This window comes from Passer domesticus, chromosome 9, assembly GCF_036417665.1.
Source record: "Passer domesticus isolate bPasDom1 chromosome 9, bPasDom1.hap1, whole genome shotgun sequence".
NCBI lineage: Eukaryota > Metazoa > Chordata > Aves > Passeriformes > Passeridae > Passer > Passer domesticus.
The window spans coordinates 30899855-30918121 of record NC_087482.1 but is presented as its reverse complement, the minus strand read 5'-3'; the positions used below and the strand labels follow the sequence as shown (position 1 = coordinate 30918121).

Genomic DNA, 18267 nt, shown 5'->3' with positions numbered 1-18267 from the left:
GATGCTTTTCTGAATATCAGTAAATTTTTGAGAACTACTGTAAACCTCCTTAATCTGTGAGTGGCAGCGAGTCCTTCTCTTCCTGTCATGCCAAGCACTTCAATGTGACCTTTTCTTTTGAAATGGGAGAAATAATAATGGCTGTTTTCTCTACCCCGACCTTAAAGCAAGGTTTCTTTATTAGTACTCAGGACAGGAAGCTGAACTGCAGCAGGTTTGAGGGAACTATCCTCCAGTACAGAGCAGCAAATAGTCTTTATTGGCTTGGAGGATGAGAGGTGCAGTTTGTTATTGTTGTAGTAGCTGAGGTACTTTGGCTGCGTTGTTTGCTTGAAATGACTCACACTGAAGGTCCTCTTAGCACAGAAACACAGAATCAGCTGTGCTGGAAGGGACTCCTGGCCCTGCGTGGGTCCATCCCAAGAGTCCCAGCCTATGTCTGAGAGCACTGTCCAAGGCTCCTGGAGCTCTGGCAGCCCTGGGGAGCCTCTTCAGTGCCCCACCACCCTCTGGGAGGAACCTTGTTCTAACAGCCAACCTGCCCCTGCCCTGACACGACTTCAGGCCATTCCCTCAGGTCCTGTCACTGTCACCACAGAGCAGAGATCAGTGCCTGCCCCTCACAAGGAAGTTGTCACTACAGTGAGGTCTCCCCTCAGTCCTCTCCAGCTGAATAGACCAAGTGACTCTCCAGGCCCTCAGTCTTCAGAGACCTCATCTTTACAGAAGCTGGTCCAAAGGTTTATAATATCTTGTGGCATTTGGCTAGAATACACCACTGCAGCCAAACAGGATGAGAGGGAATTGCTGTATTGGGCTAGACTGGTGCTCTAGTTCTGTGCTGTGGCTCTAGAGGTTCACACAACATCAAAGAATGCAGCAAAGGGTGAAGTTTCTTCTTCCTCACAACATGATTGGTCTTTCCCCTTATTGCTGTGGGTAAAAGCTGCATTTAAACTTGAAATTCGAGGCATGGTGCCCTTTCCACAAAGTGTTGTCATCCAGTAAATGTACTAAGCTCCAAAGAAGTAGTTTCCTAATCTGCTGGGAGAACCTCTGAAGAAATGGTGTTGAAGGTGTTGCAGCTGTCAGAATATGTGGAGAAATGAAAGTAATTTAAATAAATCCACATTTTTTTCCCAGCCATTTGCTTTTGAAAAGTAGAATTGTCCCAATATTTCCCAGTCTTTGTTCCGTGTGTCTTTGACGTACTAAAAAAAAGGGGAGGAGAGGCAACTGCTTGGAGAGGTGAGTGATTGTAGTAATCAGGAAAACAGTCTAATGCTTCTGTTGTCAGTTTGACAAGATCTGGAACAGCTTTTTTGTTGGATTTGAATGCTGAAACACAATCAGGGAAAAATTTATTGTATAGGAAGAAGAAAATCATAGAGCTTAATGATTAGGCATGGAGCCAGTTTGCAAACATGGGATGTGTTTTGAAGTCAGGAGTGTGAGCAGAGAAGCCAAGCAGGCCTGAGCACAGCAGAGGCAGGAACAGTGTTCTTGAAGGCTGTCCTTTGCTGACCCTTCAGTGTTCATTTGCAGAGGGGAATTGTGATCCATGACAAACCTTGATTAGTATGATTTTAATTACCAAAGCAGCATGGCCAGGCTGGAAGCTGTTTCCAGTAACTGAGACACCTTCTCAATGTTTTATGTAGGGTAAAAATGTATGGAGGTGACTGATCAGAGCAGATATTAACTGGGACATGGGACTGGGGAGGGGAGAGGCTGTGGACAGATTGGAATCATTCTTTCCCCTTCTAAGAATCTTACGAAGAAAATTACCAACTTTTTACAAACTGCTACTGTTACTGCAAACCCTGAATTACTGTCAAAGTTTCTGAAAATATGCAATCTCTCCTGTTGACAGGGGTGCCTCCTAAACTGTGCCTTTTTTGATGAAGGGTCTGGCTTTAGCAATCCAAAAAGCAGGCCAGTGTAAAAGCCTTGCTGTGCAGACAGCCTGCTTTTTATCTCTCTCTTCACCTTTATTGTCTGTTCTAATAATCTCTAAATAAATGTGTAGATGTGGCACTTGGAGACATGGTTTAATGATGGCCTTGGTGGTGCTGGGTTAGTGGCTGGACTTGATGATCTTAAAGGTCTTTTTCAACCTAAACAATTCACTGATTCTGTGACAATATTTTCAAGTTTTTTTTCATAGAACAGTGCTTTGGAAGTAGGTTTGCACTGTGAAGGGCTTGAGCCTTCTGTCTGCACAGTTTCCCAGATTCAAGAGAAAAGCTTTTGACTGAGTAGAGGAGGAATGCTGAAGTTTGCTTTGCAGTGGAGAGGTCCTCAGGTGGCCATTTCTGAGCATTTTGGAATCTGCTTTGGCAAGTGGCTCAGGGCTGTGTCCAAGCTGTAACTCCCAGTGCTGCTGCTGGCAGGCATTCCCTAATAAAGCAGTGCAAGGACACCATTCCCTGTGTTTGTCTGCAGAGTGGATGCATCCAGCAAGCCCTTCATGAATGAACACTGACTTTGCCTTAAGATTCTAGGAAGATTTTAAAACATTAAGTATCTAACAGACCACACTGCAGCTTCCTGGGGAATGGTCCAACTATTTAATCTGTTTTTCTATAGCTTTGATATCATAAAAGCAAATGGATCATTCAGAGCTGGAGAGGTACTTAGAAAGCACTTCTATTGCAAAAAGAAAAGATCTTGATGAATAGCAGAAATTGTGTAGAATGCAGAAAATTGTATTCAGTTACCTGGACACAAATGGAGAATCATTGACTTGGCAGCAAAGCAGAGGAAAACTGGGAGGTGACTCTGGGAGGTGTGGCAGAGTCACAGTGAAGAGCTGGATGTGGTTTCTTAGGAGGCATCATCACTTTGGATGTGTTGATGGGACTTAGAGACTCAGATCTAGAAATACGCCAAAGTTTCTCATAGATTGTGCAGTCACTGGCTGTTTTCTGTGCCTGAGATATGGATAAGAAGAAATCAGTTTAATGGGTAACAAGAGAGACTGAAGCTGTGTATTAGAATCATAGAATACCAGGCTGGAAGGGACTTGAAGGATCATCCAGCCTTTCGTGGCAAAAAGGAAAAGAAAGTCCATCTTATAAGAATAGTACAGCAATGTAAAACCCCTAACAGAGGATGCTGAGATGCTCTTAAAGGAAACAAAAAAAAAAAAAAGAAGAAGAGGAAAAAAGGACATTTTTTGAGGTAATTTTAGCTTTTCTGTTATTCCTTAACTACACAAGATCTACATGAGCTGCAGAGGACAGTTAAGGCTCTGAAAAATCCTTTAAAAAGTAGCAGTCATGGTAGAGTGGAATGCCAAGGAGAGTGACTTATGAATACAAGGAAAATGTTGGGGTAACTTGGAAGTAGATTAATGAAATGTGAAGCCTTTCATCTCTTAGACACTGGTTTCAATTTAAACTGGGTCACTGTGAGGTTTATCTTAATTTCTCTTATAGCAGTAGGTATTCACATGATCAGATGGCACTTCATGGAGGTTTATACCAGAATGGAGCCATACAAGTATTCCCTGGCAAGTTGTGACTGACTAACCCAGCTTATCAGGGTTTGTCCCTCCTAGCTCCATGTTAACCCCATCACTGCCTTTGCATGTTCATCAGGGTGGGCTTTGCCTTCCATGTCGTGAACTTTTGAGCTGAGTATTTGAACCTTGTTTCAACAACAGTAAAAGAAGCTTGTAGTTTCAGTACAAGTATTCCCTCTTTTAGTTTGTTGAGTGTAAATGCTAGATCTATACACATTTTACAGTTTCTGTTCTTTTTTTTTTTGTGGCTTTCAGAGAGAGGAAAAACTCTGGTTCAGAAGAAACCCACCATGTATCCCGAATGGAAATCGACTTTTGACGCCCACATTTACGAGGGCCGGGTGATCCAGATTGTGCTGATGAAAGCAGCAGAAGAGCCACTCTCTGAGGTGACTGTGGGTGTGTCAGTGCTGGCAGAACGGTGCAAGAAAGGCAATGGCAAAGCAGAGTTCTGGGTAAGGAAAAAGATTAATTCCTCCAGATTGCTGACCTAGTTTTGTTTCTTTCAAGCTGAATGAATGCCTTGTGCCTTTTAGGCTTACAGATTTTCCTAGGTCAGTAGAATCTCTCTAGTTTGTATTCACCTGTTACACTTGGGGCTTTTTTCACACCTTGATTTCTAATACAAGTTATTCAGAAGAGTAAAAGCTAATAGTGATCAGTTTTAGCCAGTTCAGGGGTCTCAAATCCTCTGCTTATTACCCACAGAGCAGGTACCACATTGACATCATCAGTGTTAAACTTTCTCTGTACAACCTGCCATGACTTGGACAGAGCATCATGGCCAGCAAAGAGAGCACTTAGCATAGCTTGTAAGGTTATTTTTGTGTGTGGAGAGACAGCCTGGCATTAATAGCTGTAATTAAGGTTTTGGCTTTCTGTAAACTTTGCTGGGCAAATGTTCTGAGTGTCAGACACTGCCTTAGAGATGAACTCACTCATTATCCCAGTAGGATGATGGGATTTCTGGGGATATGTTCATGGGTGTATCTAATGTAACTGTGGTTTGGTTTTGTCTGGGGACTGGATTTTTCATCCCAAGTTGTGTTTAGTGCAACCCAGGGGTACTTTGCTCTGAGCTGAAGTGAAGATTGAGTCACTCTTACGTGGTTAAGGATTTCTTATCTTTTATGAAGGCAGCAGTTTAAGAATTAGTGGCTACATTCTGAGCACAGGAACTGACCTCAGCTGTTGGCTTAAAGGCACTTATTTTTTTTGCTGGTCTGTAGAATTTGCCACAGAAACCATGTGTAATGGTTTTGATGAAGAAAGGAAAATAAATTTTGATTATACCACTTTTTTTCATTGCCAGCAACAGCATTTGATATCACTATGGTTTGTACTCTCAATAAACATATAAAGGATTGTATAGAGTTCTTTTAAAACTAGGTTCCTGTGCAGATAGAGTTTACTGACAGTAAAAACAGAAGCCAGCAAACTTCTGTGCAGAAACGGGAAAGGGCCGTGGACAAACAATGTGAACTCTGAACTCCTGGGGCACATCAAAGCAGTGCAGCACATGAGGAAAAGGAGGGGAATAAAAGCCCCTGACTCAGCTGCAATAGTGAGATATGGAAGAGGATTGTAATCAAATAGTTATTGCATAGTCTACTTTGATACCCTAGAAAGAGCTGTTTAAATTCCTGAGAGATGCAGTCAACCACACACTTCACTGTTGCTTTCTTTCTTTCTTTCCACAGCTTGACCTTCAGCCTCAGGGGAAGGTGCTGATGGCTGTGCAGTATTTTTTGGAAGATGCAGGTATTGTCAATAGTTTCTTTGCAGTCAGTTATGTGAAAAAAGGTGGTTGTTTTTTTGCAGAACACAGAATGTACCTTACAAAAAAAATCACCTGGTGTACTGAGTAGAATCTTATTAATAAATTTTATTAATTTGCTTTCTAGGTGTTTGTTTGGGTTGGGTTTTTTTTTTGTTATTTGCACTCATGGCAGGATTTGTTCATTTCTAAATGCTGTTGCATTTAGGGCTTTTGGATCTTTAATGTGTCTATTCCCATGTCTTCATGTGATAGAAAATATATTATCTGTTCCTTTTTAGGTGCAAATTGAATCTCTTGCTCTAGCTTATGTGGGAAATTTTTTTTGTGGATTGGAGCAGTGGGTCTGAGTTTCCTGGGATTCAGATATCCTATTCACTAATTACAGAAACTGATTGTAGGAATGAGTGAATGGTTTAGTATTAAAATGCAAATCTAGTCAATGATCTGATGTACCAGTCTGAAAAGTGAACAGCCTGTCTGTTTCAGGCTCTTTGGAAATTAACTAGGAGGGAAACCTCAAGTACAATAATAAACCCAAGAATTTTGGTGTGGATTTGTGTATCTGGGGAGTCCTTTCCTAAAGGAAATGCTGTAAACCTCACAACTTGCTTAGCTTGTCGTTAAGACTTTCCCATAGTAGAAGTCATGAAACCATTATTTCTTGGCAATAATATTGTAATTATAACATAACTGGTCTGCCAGATTAGCCTACCAGTCTTATAAGGTTTAATAGTATCTGCTAATAAATAACTGAAAAGACTAAGCAGGAAATTTTGAAGCATGGGTGGGTTTTTTCCCCCCACAGACATTTATAGAAGGAGCACAGTTCTGCTCTCCAGAACAAGTTCATTGAGAAGGTGCCATGCATTTTTGTACCATCTCTGCAGAAGATACTGAAGATAGAATGTGATGGGCATAGGTTACATTTTAGATGTGATGTTTTATTTTTGTGATGGCAAAAACCCAGCCTGTATGCTTGTTGCTTTGGTGTCTATGGAAAGTCAACACTTTAAAGCAAAATTTTAAAAAATACTGGAACTTTAAAGAGTCTCTAAGTGGGAGCTTTTCTCAGGTTTGCATTTAAACTGATATGAGCCATTATATTAGAAAATATTCATCGTGGTCTTTGTCATAGTTTCCTGTGCAAGGCTGTTTCATGGGGCAGTGGTACTCTGATCACACATATTTAATGCAATATACAGAAATCTCTTTCTTCTGGACACCCAGAAATTTCCCAAGCAAACCTGTACAAGCCCTGTTTCTGTATTTTCAGTTGTTTATTTAATGAGGCTGAAGCATATTTCCTCCTCTCCACACAGACATGTGGAAAAGTAGAGATGGCATAAGTGAAAACCTTCCATAATTTATTATTAGCTGTTAGTAGGAAGGTAATATACTTGTGTGCTGAAAGTATTACATTAATTTTACTCAGTAATCAAAATAGTTTAAAAATAGATACAGCGTTCTTGCAGTTCTTTTCATTGCCTTTATTAGGGATTGCAGATGGTGGTAGATGAAGCCTAAATACCAAACAGATCATTAAGTCATGTATTTATACTCTAATTGGCAAGTTAATATTCACATCTTAGTGCACTTTTTTGACCTTCTACTTTGCAATGAGTTCCTATTAACCTTCTCCTTTATATGAAATTAGTCACCAATACATTTTTGGTAACTGAACCACAGAGGTGGTGGAAATTGCCTTTCAAGACTTTGATGCATCTACATTTTGTGAAAGGAAGTCACTCAATCTGATATTTTAATGTGAGCACTGCAAATACCAATATATTTTAACAAACTACTCCTCCTCAAGGTTGTAAACCTCCCTTATGTCAGTGTGTAGTGCTGCTAAACAGGCAAACACTGATTTTTGGCTCATCATTGCACTGCTGTAAATGTTCTCTCTGGTTAAATCAGCACTTAGCAGTGTGAGAGCAGAGAGGTTTGCTGGTGCATTGCAAGGATGTTTGTGTCAACCTCCATTCCCCACCCTGCTGAAACCCTCGGGGACAGTTCTCATTCCTTCCTGTGCACTTGTCACTTTGCTCTGCCTCTGACCTGCCTTTGCAGACTGAACTCTATGGTAGCTGAGTTTCTAAAGGACTAAAAAAGGCTTGTTCTGAAACTGGTATTTCAGTTGTTCCCTGGTTTATTCAAAGTATTCCCTGGTTTATTCTATCGCTGCCGTTTGTATCTTTTGAGTTATAGGTGCTACCTTTTGTTTGAAAAGCTCCAAGCACTTCACAAAAGTGACTAATTCTTTCTTTGCCTTGTTTTGCAAACTGAAGCTGCTGTTTTTTAAACCTTTCTTCTAAGCAGCAGACATTCTGCTACCTTTAAAGAAAACTGCTTTCCTCTGCTGCAGTGGTGCAGAGCAGAGAAATAAGAATGTTATTGCTCCATTAACAGGTATATTCTTAGAGCAAAAAAAAAAAAAACCCACAAAATAAGCTGGTATTAATGGTTCTTCCATGGTAGACTACACTGAGACTTTTCATTTGAATATTCCTTTTCCAGATTGAGGCCCGTCCAGTTAATTTAGAGCTGCGTATTAAAAGTCTTACCAATCTTAATAGTTTTTTTCTTCCTAGACCCTATAAAATGGGGACTGCAGAGCCCTGACTTAGAGCTGTCAAAGAACTGTTTTGTCTTCTGTCCTGTGATTTGAATATGAGTTTTTGCTGGAAATTCAAAAGCTTTTCTCCTGGTGTATGAAACACGAGAACAGGTGTTAACTTCAATTTTAATTTTGAAATTGTTTTCCTTCTACCCCTCCTTCTCTCGTGTAGTATTGAAACTAGGTTATAATTCTGTAAAGCAGCTTTAGCTTTAATAGGTGGGAGTTGAAATAAGTTTAATGCTTTGCTTGGTCTTTGTTTATTCAAATGTGGTTAATGACCTCCTCGAGTAAGAAAACGCAGAACCTCACTCTCCTGAGTGTCCTGTGCAGTGTTAGCAGCTTTGGGCTTGTGTCTTGGGTTTGAATTCTGAATTGCTGTTTTGCTGGCTACAGCTTCCTGCAGAAAGGGACAGTGATTTTTTTCCCTTAAAATGCCATTAGAAGTACCAGAAGGTGAGTAATTTGCATGCAAACTTTTGATATCTCAGTTATCTGAATTCTAGAAGAGGGACCTGAACCAGAGCTGCATATATTTTGAATATGTTGTTCTCTGTGTGTTGAGTGTTGAGGAAGCATGAGACTTCAGCATTTTTCTGAGTTATCTGTGAAAAATAATAGGGTAAATAACAGATTTGCCATTTCAGTCTGGGTACTGTATGGGCCTAAAGTAAGGTTTGAGGAAAGTATCTCTATGGATGAGGTGTGTTGTGGAAGAATGGTCACATTTTTAATAAATAGTAGTGATGAAAGCTGAAGAGCCAGAACTGAACCTTATAATTGTACATGGGGATGTTTGTATGATTTAATAATTTAACTGAGAAGCTGGTTCTAGAAATTTGGCTAATATGGAGGTTATTCAGTGGCACCTCACATCTCCTTTAATCTGCAGCAGAAGTGTGATTGTATGAATTGAACAAAAACATTTGCAGGCTTTATCTTCTGATTTTTCTCTAGGAGAATCAGACAGTTGCAGGTGTGGTGATTTCATAGATAGCAGGTTGGTGTGTCTGTGATTCCTAGGGTAGCTATCATGTTGTGTGGAGCACAGAAAATCTGATATAATTTGTACCTTCAGTAGAAGTTTGAGATGCTTGAGATCTGTATCTTCATATCTGTATCTGTATATTGAGATGCTGTATCTGTTGTTTTGCTGTGTAATTTGAAAAAGAGAGAAGACCCATTTTCCAGTTTATTCCTGGTTTTATTATCACAAATGAGATACCAGAGGTCTCTGCAGAAGCATTTAACAAGACACTGAGCTGTAAAACAAGAGCTCTGTACACTGAGCACTGGCCGTCTTCACGCTGCAGCTCTGGGTGGGTGGGAGCACTACAAAGGCTGGAGTGTGTTTGCTTTTGGGGAGTTTAATCCTGGATTGAAAAGCAGGCCTTGTTAAAGCTGGTGTTTTGTTTTACACTTCTCTGCCAGGCCACTGGTGTCAGAAATGCCTCGGAAAGGTCACACACATACACCCTGAAGCAGCTGCAGAGCAGCAGCAGGTGCTCACCCAGGGCCATGGCAGGACTTCATCCTGGATTTGTTCAAGGCTGGATGAGGCTCTGAGCAACCTGGTCTAGGGCAAGGTATCCCTGCCTGTGGCAGGCATGGCAAATAAATGCTCCAAGCCAAACCTGTGATCCTCTAAAGAGGGGTAGCACAAAGACCAGAGTGATTTAACATAGCAAGTTTATGTCACAGAACTGTAGGCTTTGGGAAACTTCTAGTTCTGTAAATGGTTTCTTGGGATTTTCAATATTTTAATCATTTTTAACTGATGATCTTTAAAGCAATCTTCTCCAGGACCAGGTTAAAGAGCAGTTTGAGACAATCGATGCTGGGAAAGTCTCCTTTGTCAGGAACAAGCTTTCCCTTTTAATGATTGCTCTGAGAGATTAATATTTTCCTTGACCTGAAGGTGCACTTAACTTTCAAACAAAGCCAAGTGCAAGGCTGCAGAACGGCAGAAAGAGACAGACACTGAACAGAAATGTTAGTGGGGTTTGTAATTAATTATAAAGTTTCAGACAAATCTCAGCCTGAGCAACCAGCTCAGGAAATTCCATTCCTGTCCCTGTTTGAAGTCCTGGTTCCCACACTCTGACAGTTGCACTGTTCTCTTTCCTCTTCACAAACAGAACCATGAAATAAGCAGGTTAAAATTAAAAATGAACTCTGAAGATGCTAAATATTTTTTCAATTCTTTCTTTTAAGAAAAATTAGTAGGGTTTTCCTGAGGTTGTTTTCCTTTGTCGTTGGACTTTTGAAGTTCAGTTGAGACAATGTGACATCTCACCTTGAGGTTTATTACAGCTCAGCAGAGCCCCAGCAATACCATTATAGTAAATGTTTTCCAGGGAATGAGTTGGGTGTTGTGTTGGTGGCTGTGGGGACTGGGAAATATTCATCAGGACAGGCTGTGGAGCTGCTCAGAGAATGCAGGGGGTGTTCACAGCAGTCTGGGGAGCTGCACTGCCAATTCCCAGCCCTGCTTTGTGGTTTCTTCATGAATGTTCAGCACACAGGAGTTCTGGGTGTTTGTGTCAGATCAGCTGCAGGTTTTGAAAAGGACCTTGAAGTACATGAACATGTCAATGATAACTATTAACCACAGCTCTCAACAGAGGAAATAGATTATGTTTAATGGTGTGTGCTGGGTCCAAAATGATTAATGTCAGCTCCAGGCTGCAGAGGTCACCTGGATCCTGGCTGCTGATTCAGCTGTTCTGTACCTGCTCTTTCTGACCATGTGCTGGTTCATGACAAGCATGTCACTTATGGAAATCCTGGCTTGCTTGGAGGGGGAAGCAAAGTTTTTCCCTTTGTGTTTCTCCATCCCCTCATCTCCACCCTGCATCCATACATTGTTGTGAAAGTTACTTCCCTGCAATTGTTGATTGTCTCTGCATCTCTGAGATTAAGCCTTTATTCTCCAGTTTACCCTATGGCTGGCTGAGCTGCTTAAAACTTTTCTGGAGCAATACACTTTAAAGGCAATTTACACATTAAAGATAACTTGTTAAACATGCCTATAGTAAATTGAAATTGCGCCGTAATTTCAGAGCCACCTGAACCTGATGAACCTGAGCCAGATGAACCTGACTCACAGCTGCCCTCCAAACCTCTCACCTGCTTCTGAACCAGACAAAAATGTTTTCAGCTATTCTTTATTATTTATTATTGGTTTTGGCAATGACATCTAACAAAGCAGCTCTGTGTCCTCACATGAAGATTTTGAGGTTTTGCTGTGCTCAAGGATTCTTCCCCATTAAGGTATACTTAGGGAAAATGTGCAAAATAAAAAAGGAGGAAAAAACCCCAAAGTTATTAGTTTACATAATTACCCTGTCAAAGAAATAAGTGTCAGTCTCATGTATTTCTCTTAAGTTTGATGTCAGGGCTTCAGACAGGGAGAAAACACTGGTGTTTCCTATAAAAACAAGTCTTGTCAGACACTTCTGCGTGCAGTATCAGCAATACTAAATTGCTCCAAGTATTTCAGCATGAGGTGTTTGTTCCTCACTAAACACTTGGTTTGCTTGTTATGGAATTCAAAAAGGCTTTTGTCTGCTAATTTGCTGCATCACAGGTGATCTCAGAATGCTGCCATGAAGCAAAAGGCCTTTTTCTGCTTTGTTGCTGTTACTGATGAAATCTCCCTTACGAAGGCATCCTTTGGTGCAGCAGACACTGTGAGGTATTGCTGCCTCTCCAGCACCTTCTTTCCCTTGCACCACGCCAGTGTGGTTTCCCTGAAGCATTTGGGCAGCAGTGGGTGAGGTCTGTGTGTTTGCTCAGCAGGATTAAACAGAGATAGCACAGTTTGCAGACTGCCACAAGCTGGAGTGCAGCAGCTGAAGAGCTTGTGTAGGGTGAATTCAGCAGCCTGTTTGAACAAGGAAAAGGAATCCTGTTCCTGGAGGGGCAGGGTGACTCAGGGACTGTCACAGTGCTCACTGGAAGGTCCTTTCAGGGGCTGTCAGGATGGGTTTTTCTCTAAACCAGGTGGCCAGTTTCTCAGAAAAGTACATTAATAGCGCGTGGCAAAACCTGGAGACCTTTCTGAACTTCCTTTTCATTAATATGTTTAATCTTTCCTCAATATCTGAGCTGATGATGCCATTTCTTTTCTAGGACAGCACATGCTGCTGCAGTGTGGCTGCTGTGGCTGTGACAGATGAATTAGTTTAGGACACTCAGAGAGGTGTCACATGGCAAATTGTATTCCAGGTTCAGCAGTCTGTTGGAATAGCAGTGGTGGCAGCCAGCTAAAACAAATGACAAGAACCAAGTGCATCTAGCAGCCAGAAACCCAGAGCTCCTGGGTAACTTTGTAGTAAGCTCAGGCATTGCAGTGAGTGTGACTTGGCAAAGGACACACATCTGCTTCTGTCTGTGCTAAAAGCAAGGCTCCCCTGATAGTGATAAAAGGCAGCAGTGCAAAGGAGCAAATTTATAAAAACTATTATATTGACAATGGGAAAAATGCTCTTCTGGCTTTTTCCTTACGCCATTGCTGTGGAAATTCCCAGCCTGTAAACAGCAAGGTCCTGTTGCCCCCAGATTTAACAGCATTTTGGACATGTGAACTATGTCCACAATTCTTCCAGGCTGGGACCCACAAGCTGCTGGCCAGAGCTGATGGAGTTAGCAGTTGATCAGCTCCTCGTTGCCAGTTCAAGCCTTTATCTTTTCCTGCTGGATAGGATTGTCCCTCAACAGACAAGAAATGTGTTCTCAGGTTAAATCCCCAATTACCCAGTCTCTTGATATACCTGCATTGGGTTACCTCTGCTGCAAAACCCTATGCCTTCAGAAATGCCTAATTAAGACAAAATAGTCTGAGTTTGTGTCTCAGTCTTACAGCCACAAATTCTCATTTTTGTAAAAGAAACTCAGAAGCTTCCTTGGAAATGAGTGAAAATAACCATAACCTCTAATGAGGACCTGTGTGAGCCAGCTGGGCTTGGAGCCTGAGAATTTATCTGTTGTTTTATTTCTTGGCTTAATGCTGCATGTGATTTCTATGTGATCCAGTGTTAGATGCTACAGTAGATGGGAGCAGGTAGTATTGTTATAATACTGAATAATTTGACTCTATGGGGCCTAGATGGGGAAAGGAATGAGACTGGGACTCGTGGAAAGATAAAATGTGAATGTTATAAAACAGCGAAAGGGAAATGTGTGACTGAAAATCTCATTTGTCCTTGCTGCTTAATGATCCTGGAGGCTGGGAGAAAGTAATCTGTCCTGTGGTCACGCAGAAGGTCCTGCAGCAGCTCATCTGAATTTCTGCTGTTGTCCTGGTTCAGAGGGGCATGTGGAGCAGCAGCATGGAAAGGCTTCTGCTCACCTTCCTGCTTCTAATAAAATACTTACTCATATTAAACATAAATCACAGAACAGAAATCATAGATTTGTTTTTCAGGGAACAACAGTGGTTGTCACTTCTCTGTCAAAACTGTGCTCCATCCCTGCTCTTTGCTGTGAGTTCATCAGCTGAAGGCTTTTTCTGTGTGGGCAGGAGTGGGAAGTGCTTGCACAGAACACAGGGACACCTTGGGAAGCAGTGTGTGCACCTGTACCACCCCGATGGACTGAAAGTCTGCAGAATGCAGGTGTAAAATGAACAGAAACACGAGTCAGAAACAGGAAAACAAACTGAACATTTGGGAGAAGCAAATATTAACCTCTGTAATACCTGAGAGTATTAAAAGTGTGTCTTCTTGTGTCCCCCTCAGACTGCAGACAGTCAATGAGGGAAGAGGAGGGGACAGTAACCATCAACAGGAGAGGAGCTATCAAGCAAGCCAAAATCCACTACATCAAAAGTCATGAATTCATCGCCACCTTCTTTGGACAGCCTACATTTTGCTCTGTCTGCAGAGACTTTGTATGGTAAGAAAGAAAATTTAAGCTTCCCCCAGCTCCAAGGGCGAAATTACTGCAAATTTTGCTTCAGATATACTCAGACAAAATGTGACAAATAAATTGGTTGGGAAATTGAAGTTATATATTCAATAAGGGTATTTTTATACCTAGAGAACTAGAGTTGTCTTTCACACTGAGAAATAGAGCTTGAATATTTCTGCCACTGAAATAATAAGCAGAAAGTCCATCAGCATCAAGTGATTGTGGCCATGATCATCAGCAGCTCTGCCACAGGAGAACAAGAGGGGTGGGTCTGAGAAAACAATGGCCAGACTTTGAGGTGAAGTGACTGATGGCAGCCTAGAGACCCACAGAGAAGGTGGATCCCTTTCAGAGTAAGGCTGGTTTTGTCCTAAGTTAGGTTGGGAGGATTTTCCATGTGATTGAAACCTTGTTGTTTCAGGGTTTTCCTCCTAATTTGCTGGACCTTATCTTCTAAACACTGCTGTCCTAAGACAGAGGATTCTGATTACCAGAGTTTAGACCAGTTTATTAATTTGTTGTATGACATGGTGAAAATAAAATAAAAACCAGCCATCTTTTATTCCAGAAAATGTATTGATTTCCTTTTTTATAATTTGTTTTTCAGGGGACTCAACAAGCAGGGATACAAATGTAGACGTAAGTTGATTTTTTAAAAATTTCTTCTTATGCTGCTTTCCACAAGAATCTGGAGATCTTGAAAAAAATCTGTAAATATGCATGGTACAATCATCATCACTATGGGTAATACTAGAAGTTAAATATCAATTTTGTGCAATGACTAAAGGAACTTATGATTCCTACCTGGGATTTCAGTATCAAGATTTAGACTTAGCTGTTCTTCTCAGAGGTGTGTAATGTTATTGAAAGTTTGCACTCATTTATGACAGCAGTTTTTGTGAAACCTTTTCTAAAGTGAATTACAACTACTGAGGAGTTTTACAGCTGAATTGAAAATCACCTTTGACTTGGCATAGATCTGTGCATTACTCCAAGCAGGGAGGAGCTATCAAAGGCCAAAACTCAAAAGCATAATATTGCCTTTCTGTTATCAAATGCTGGGGGCATTGCTGATTTAGTTTAGAAATAAACTTTTCTTTATGGTAAAGGAAAAGGGGTGGAGGAACCATCTTAAAAATATTATAATCTTGATAGAAAATAAACTTTTGGTGTATATAGTGTGACGCAGAAGTGTGATTTTCACATTCTGCCATTAAGTGCAAACACCTCATCCCATGTATTTATCATCTGAATTAATCCTTTTTTTTCTTGTGCATGTCTTGAAGAATGCAACGCTGCTATTCATAAGAAATGCATTGATAAAATCATTGGGAGGTGTACTGGTACTGCAGCCAACAGCAGGGACACAATGGTAAGAGCTGAAACAATATATTTAGAGTGTAATTATGTAATTAAACACTGCTGAACTAACAAAACCTTGTACAGAAGCTGACAGCTCCATTTGGGAGATGCTTGGCTGTACAACCCAAGGTGTTCTGTCTTTGCTTAAAGCTGTGTAAAGAGGCAGCGGGCAAAGCTTCCAAGTAAGCAAAGCATCTGGAAGCTCTGTGAGGGTGGGTGGGTGCTGTGTGTGGGCAGAGCCTGTCCCTGCTGGGGAGGGAGCCCGGCTGAGGTGAAATGTTGTGGCTGTGCTCAGTTCCAGAAGGAGCGCTTCAACATCGACATGCCCCACCGCTTCCGAGTCTACAACTACATGAGCCCCACCTTCTGTGACCACTGCGGCAGCCTGCTCTGGGGGCTGGTCAAGCAAGGGCTCAAGTGTGAAGGTGAGGAGGAGGAGGGAGCTGGCAGCACCCTGTGCTTTTGCAGTGCTCCCCCGTGGTGGTGCACACTGTGCCATTCCGTTGTATAGTGTGGGATTCTCACATCCATATGGGGTAAAAAAGCTTTTGTACAAAAGAGAGGCACAGGGCTCATGGGGCAGCTCAGCCAAGGTGAGCTGCTTGCTGAAGGAGGCAGGAAACACTGCAGAGGTGTAATCTTGAGCATTATCAAAATTGCTGCTTTGGGAATAGCTGAAATTCGGAGACTGACTCAACGTACCATCTCAAAGTGCATTCAAAGCATTTACTGTAAATATTGCTTTTGTAGTTCTCCCACAAAAAGGCAGTATGATCCTTATTGTAACAGACTTTGAGAATAAAGTAATGATGATTGGAGGTTTTTCCCTTGTGAAACCTCTTTTTAGCCTTCATTGTGTTAAAGGATAAAAACTGCAATTTTGGTAGCAATGACAGGTCCATGTCCAGTCTGGTCTTAAAAAAAGGTTTCAGAACAGCCCTGTTTGTTGTAATGTCAGTATTTTCCTGATGCTTGTATAACATTCCTTACATTTCTTTTAGAATGTGGGATGAATGTGCATCATAAATGCCAGAAGAAGGTGGCAAACTTATGTGGAATAAACCAGAAGTTGCTAGCTGAAGCATTAAATCAAGTTAGCCAGGTAAGCTTTATTGCCATCTCTCAGGTTACTTGTTTTCAGAGCATTTGGGGTTTTTCCCATCATTTCTGCATCACTTTTATGGGAAAGCGTTTTTTTCTTATTTGGAAAATAGGAAATTGGAACAGCTTTGTCTTTTTAAATTTGACACTTATAGAGACTAACAAAGATATCAATAGCCTGAAAATGCAATAGGGAGGGGGGTATGCCACTTAAACAATTTTTTTTAAAAGTGTGTGACATCCTGAAATCCAATTTTGTTCTTCTGTGGTGCCAATATTATTCTGTTCCTTTCTGTTTAATGGGTTAATCAGTGGCATCATAATCTGTTTTTACATGCTTCAACTTTAAAATTCCACTTGAATGATAAAATTAAGTGAATAAGGAGAAACATACCAGCTAGTCTCATTTTTTATTCATCTGAAATAAATATATATACACACACACACTCACAGAAAACCCCTCTGGAATTAATGCTGGCCCCATAGCTTGCATTGTTCATCTCCTGCTGCAGCATGATTCTTTTGTGGTCAGCTTCTGCAAATAAAGATTCAGACACAAGCTCTGAAATAAAACAGGAAAATCAATCACAAAAGCCAGCAGTGCTTCCTCTGAGATGTGTATTCCTAAGCTTTCACAGGATATTTACTTTGAAAACAGTGAGAGCTGTTGTGGCAGCTCTTTCATGACACAGGAGCTCAATCTTTTCATTACTGAAATTTGATCTCAGGGGTCTCCCATATGTAAAAGTGGTTTCCCTGTGCTAAGGACACATCCAGATATGGCTTGTCAGTATGTCAGTAAAACAGTGATTCCCATCTCCTCTTTCACGTGAGCAGACATCCACAGGGACATTTTCCCACAGTTCAAATCCATTCCACTGTGGTTCCAACCATTATACCTTTAATAATTTTGCAATGAACAATGGAACATAGACTGTTCAGGAATTTCAGTGACTTATTTTCTTCCAGTGAAGGAAATAATGCAAATGGCTGGTGTGAAGCTGTAAAGATGACTAAATAGTCTGTGAACCAAATTCTTGAGAAAAGACACATATTGGGAATTAATAATTTAAAGTAATGTTTATGCTGTCATGTTACATTTAAAGCTATTACTCTATTTCTAAATAACAGTGCTAATATAATTCACAATATTTCAAATGTTCTCCTTCTCCCCAGAAATCTACACGAAGGTCTGATTCTGGATCTGTAGAAAGTGTTGGTATTTATCAAGATTTTGATAAGAAACATAAAGCTCCAGGAGGAGACACAACAGGTGAGGAAACAGACAATGTTTCAATACAGCCACTTACCTACCAGACAATTTAAGAAGTTATTCATTCTTGCCTTGTGTCAGACAATTTTTTAATAAGTGCTGTTAAAAAAAGCAGCAAGTCTTTCTTTTTACCATCTCCTGGCCACATGAAAGGCTTACCCAGGACTTGTCCCTTATGTTTAGGTTCACCAGCAATTCCAGCAGCAGATCTTTGAAATGCTGTGTCAGTACCTCATTCCTACAGGGCTCTGTGTCCTGCAGGGTTCCTGCATCCCCTGAACTTTTCCCTCCCTGTTTTGCTCAGCAGATAACAGCGAGTACGACAAGCTCTGGGAGGTCAACACAACCAAGCCAGTGCCAAGAACTGTAAGGAGAAAATTCAACATAGACAGCTTTGTCTTCCACAAAGTGCTGGGGAAAGGAAGCTTTGGAAAGGTATGTGACCAACTGAGAGTTCAGGTGTCTGCAGTGTGATGGGCTGTTCCTTTAACCAGAAAGCACTCCCAGCTTCTTGGGTCAGTAATCTTCTAGCAGAATAGTGTGTGGACATCTTTGTCAAAGACACTGGAAATTCATCAGCTGGGTCTTGTGTGAGCCCCAAAGTGATTCTAGTGCACAGCAGTTTGTCAGGTTTTTAGCACAGAAGCAGAGGAATTGCCCTTTAATGCACATATCCAGTGCAAATGGACATTTTA

The 18267-nt window shown here is 41.1% G+C and overlaps 1 protein-coding gene across 3 annotated transcripts in view; it reads left to right on the top strand.

Annotated features, from left to right (window-relative positions):
- Window positions 1-18267, top strand: part of PRKCD (protein kinase C delta) — a 60407-nt gene that overhangs the window by 35062 nt on the left and 7078 nt on the right. Inside the window, exons 3-11 of one of the 3 annotated variants that reach the window (XM_064432378.1) lie at window positions 3782-3981; window positions 5227-5287; window positions 13665-13821; window positions 14444-14475; window positions 15123-15208; window positions 15494-15623; window positions 16200-16300; window positions 17476-17572; window positions 17877-18007. In XM_064432378.1, coding sequence (XP_064288448.1) covers window positions 3782-3981; window positions 5227-5287; window positions 13665-13821; window positions 14444-14475; window positions 15123-15208; window positions 15494-15623; window positions 16200-16300; window positions 17476-17572; window positions 17877-18007 — 995 coding nt within the window. Of the gene's footprint in view, window positions 1-3781; window positions 3982-5226; window positions 5288-8241; window positions 8380-13664; window positions 13822-14443; window positions 14476-15122; window positions 15209-15493; window positions 15624-16199; window positions 16301-17475; window positions 17573-17876; window positions 18008-18267 lie in introns of those variants that run through there. The other 2 variants (XM_064432379.1, XM_064432380.1) reach the window with 2 other exon arrangements.